Source organism: Saccostrea cucullata, unplaced genomic scaffold (genome assembly GCF_032062105.1).
Source record: "Saccostrea cucullata isolate Sc308-1 unplaced genomic scaffold, CSIRO_AGI_Scuc_v1 ctg1819, whole genome shotgun sequence".
Classification (NCBI taxonomy): domain Eukaryota; kingdom Metazoa; phylum Mollusca; class Bivalvia; order Ostreida; family Ostreidae; genus Saccostrea; species Saccostrea cuccullata.
The window spans coordinates 37,922-42,146 of record NW_026937349.1 but is presented as its reverse complement, the minus strand read 5'-3'; the positions used below and the strand labels follow the sequence as shown (position 1 = coordinate 42,146).

The following is a 4,225-nucleotide window of genomic DNA, read 5'->3' as shown; positions in this document are numbered from 1 at the left end:
GACACAATTCTCGTCATTTTCTGGTCTTTAATTGATAATTAAATGACGGCATTGGTATTTGTGATCATAAACATTGTTGTTTTACTCTGTTGAATTGAACAAAGGGATTGTCGAAATGGTGGGAAAAAGGCTCAACGAGTTGTTGTAATGCATCTGTGCTACAAAATACGATAATCATCACTAGCGAAATTTTCTTTAATCAATCAAACTTACAGAATAAAGAATGTAAATAAGAGACATCTTAAAAGATGGTGCAATTTTGGGCGGGTGATTGGTCACTGAATGATTAGCAGAGAACAAGAAGACCGAAAGATAGGAGACCGGACGGAAACGTTCAATGGTGTCTGACGTTGTCAAAAAAGACAGACGTATAGAGTAAAATGTGAACTTTTAAGTTTGTCTTATGCTACTGTTCAAAAATTGTGACAATGGGCTTAATTATGAAAAGAGTGAGTGTATACTGGTACCAAGAATTCTTAGAGAATGTGGAATTGGTGATATTGTTTCCGAATTTCAAATATTTTTTTAATGAAACGAAGGAGAAACGATGAAATGTATGACGGTGTGTATCCGTCATATGACGTTATATTTAGGTGCGGCGACTACCATAAACGCGCATTGTTTAAAATCCAATATTTTGAAAAGTATATATCATATTCCTTCGAAACTATCAGGTCTGATTTGAAATGTATTAAGCTTCCATCAAATATAATTTTGTTGCTTTACGTCCATTTATAGCAATTTTATCAATGTTGTGACATTACTTTTGGATCAACCCTCGAATAATAGATATAGTAAAATTTGTCAGAATTAATGGATTCCTCTGTTTTTTTAAAAATGATTTAAACATAAGAAATTAGTCACTTATTTCTCCAAACCATCGCCTGAATGCACGCCAACCTCGCCTCATAAAGAACATTTCTTTTTCTTTTTCTTCCCTTGCCTGTTCTTTTGCTTTTTTATAATTGTCTGCCTTTTTGTAGTCATTTAGTTGCTTTTCTTTCTCTTCCTTTTCTTTTAAAATTTTCTTTATTTCATCCTCTAATCCTTTTTTTTCTTTTTCGCTTGTTTCTAGTTTTGATTGAATATTTTGTAATGTGTTTTTTACATTCGACATTTCTTTTATTTTCTCTTTTATGTTATCCAATAATTCTTCTTTGGTTTTTCCATCATCTTCTCTCTGTTTTCTTAGTTTTTCGGTTAAGGAAGAGATAGAACTCGTAAGACTCTCAACTTTTTGATTTTTAGCTGTAAGATCTAATATCATGAGCTGGTTTTTTGCTGTCATGCCATTCAACTTCTCCTCATATATTTTGTTTCTTTCTTGATATCTTATTTCTATTTCTTCTCTTATCTTTTTAATCTCTTCTTGCCTCTTCATTTCTAAATCTTTTTTTATTTCCTTTTCTCTTTGCTCCATAAGGCGTGTTGCTTCTTCATATATTTCGTTTGTGTAATATTTTTGACCATTTTTCTGAAAGATTCCTTTAATCATCTTTAACAAACTTCTAAGTTGAAGGTCTTGAGTTTTGCCTCTAGCCCTATTGTTGAAGGCTAGACATCGGTTTCCACATTTCTCAACAATTTCTTTAAGGTTAGAGGGTATACTCTTTAAATGATCTTCTAACGTTTTATTGTCGTGATTCCAGTCATCTTTTCTGGTGAAAAGTATTATAAAATAGTCAAATATTCGTTCACCAAAGTGGTCAACAAAATGTGTAACAGCGTCATATTCTTCTTTCGTAAATCTTGTTGAACCAAGGACTAGTATAAAAGCATGTGGTCCTGGAGTTGTTAATGATATACATCTTACTATTTCTTTTTGTACATCACTATTAGATGACTTAGTATCAAACAAGCCAGGTGTATCAATAACATAAATATCTTTTTTGAATCGTGTTGCTACACCTCTTTTGCATCTAAGAGTAACTGATGACGCTGATGAAGACACTTTAAATCGAGAATCTATTCCAAGAATACTATTTCCAGTTGCACTTTTTCCACTTCCTGTTTTCCCTAATAATACTATTCGAACTTCATCTTCGAGTTCTTCGAATTCATCAGCATCTGAAAGCAAGATCAAATTTGATGACGAATTCGAGGAACCTTAAACTTAGCAATTTTAATACTATAAATGTGGAAAGCATTGCAACAGTTTCAATGTTTCTTTGTTTCCAGTCAAAGATATTTTCACCAATGATAAGCCTATGAAAATACTGTCATCATATTTTGAAAAAGTAAAAGGATACCTCCGTTTTTTTAGGGATAAGTTTATTGACCATGAAATTCAAATCGATGTAAAACGAACAAAGATAGGAGAAGGTAAAACATGAAATAAGTTAAATTAAAGACATTTAAAGTATGCACCAAATCGATTGTGAAATGAAAAATGACGAGCAGTAATGTATCTGTAACAGTTGAAATTTTGTATGTCAAAAGAACATGTTCAATAGTTATGCGTGTTATGGTGAGAATGTTTGTTAATCTTGTGTTTTATTAAACTTGAATTATACTAAATATTATATTTTTTTTAATGTGAATACAATAAATACCGGTATCGTGTTTATACAAATGTAGAGACCACACGCGCAGTAAAAGTACGAATGAGTGACGGGTTGTGGCATCTCCATATTTTGGTTAGGATGTGTTCGATTGAAAAATTATTATGTTCTATTGGTAATGTGTGAATATATTATTTTGTTTGTAACTCATTTGATGTTTGATAAAAATAAAGAACTGTAAATAAGAACTTGACTTTAGTCGTTACATATCTCAAAAAGAATTGACGTACTACGAAAACTTGTTGTTTATAAAACGAAATAAGTGTTAACAATAAGAGTCAATTTAAAAAAAAAACATAAAAATGACAAGTGTTCTTGGATTGGATGATTATCAATTTGGTTGTCAAGGGTATTTTTTCATAAACTGACCCCTTCTTCTTTTTCAAGAGGTCTGTGTTTGTTCTTAACTTCTAAAATATTACAATATTTTTTTCTTCCTTTAAGAAAGTTGAAAAGGCTCAATCTAATAAAATTAGATGATAGGATCTCTCACCTACTTGCTACACTATTATCTTACAACTTTCCATAATGGTTCACGTCAGACATCAAATTCAGAACAACTCTAGACTTATTTGCTTCAAAAAATTTACGATAATTTTGCAGGCAACGACTTTATCGGTTTATAGAATTTGACCTGTGATGTGACCCTCTATGGGATGCTGTTAGATGTTAGTGTACCGAGTATGCGTGTGGACCTTACATCAAATTTTAATAAAATTGGGAAAAAGTCTTCCTCATTTATTTTAGAATTTCTTTTTGAGTTTTGGGAAATTCCAATTCAAAATTTTTTAAGTTTTTGAGAAATAAATTTTCAGACAAAATATGTATATTATATTTTTTTATATGCAATAAAACTTAATTAGTTTACCTGTTCATTGTAATGGACGAATTATTATGTGTGACTTTGTATTTAAAAATAAAGCACTCTGAGAGGCCGTAAGGCTTAATATTTCGTATTCGGGTGAAACACAATATAGGGCGTATTAAGAATACCAAATTGTTATAATAAAAATTATTATCACAAGTTACATAACCCATATTTCTTATGAGATATTGCTTCAATTGTCTAGCTGCTTATTAGGTAATATCTTAAGATGTGTTAAATGGAAGTAAATTTGTATTCAAACGTTAAACAGTGGGGAAGTAATTTAGTGACGGACACTACAAAAAAATTTTTAAAAGAAAACTAAAATTACACCAATTTCAGATAAAGTATTGTATATTCAACTGCTTGAAGAAAAATAGAATGCTTCACAGATTAAAACAAATAAATATTAGTGAGCTTTATTCTTCAAGATTTGACTTTTCTACTTGCACATAACACCTGTATAAAGTTACGCGTGTATATATTTATTCAAAGTATATTGGTTATGGCATGCTTTTATCAGATGAAGTTGAGATCTGAAGAATAAAAGAAATCGGGAGAAACTGAAACGAGAAATGACGTTTTGTAAAAAGGTTAGGAAAAGGGCTGAAAAACATAAACTTCATCCTCAAGCCTGTGAAAAATGAAAGTATTGTGTAGTGTCTGAAACCCTTAAATTTGATTAAATGACTTCATTGATCAGTGTACCTACATTCTAAAAAGTTTTCTTAAAACTTTGATAAATTAGAGAACTTTTTCTCCTGCACTACAGTTATATACCGCCTAATAAATAACCGGG

General features: G+C 30.7%; 1 protein-coding gene across 1 annotated transcript; it reads right to left on the bottom strand.

Annotated features, from left to right (window-relative positions):
* Positions 1-856: 856 nt before the first annotated feature.
* Positions 857-3,088, bottom strand: LOC134247998 (GTPase IMAP family member 4-like). The gene is made up of 3 exons (XM_062730417.1): positions 3,079-3,088; positions 1,109-2,067; positions 857-1,009 (listed from the first exon to the last, which is right to left on the bottom strand). The coding sequence occupies exons 1-3, from the start codon at positions 3,086-3,088 to the stop codon at positions 857-859; spliced, it is 1,122 nt and encodes a 373-aa protein (XP_062586401.1).
* Positions 3,089-4,225: the final 1,137 nt, after the last annotated feature.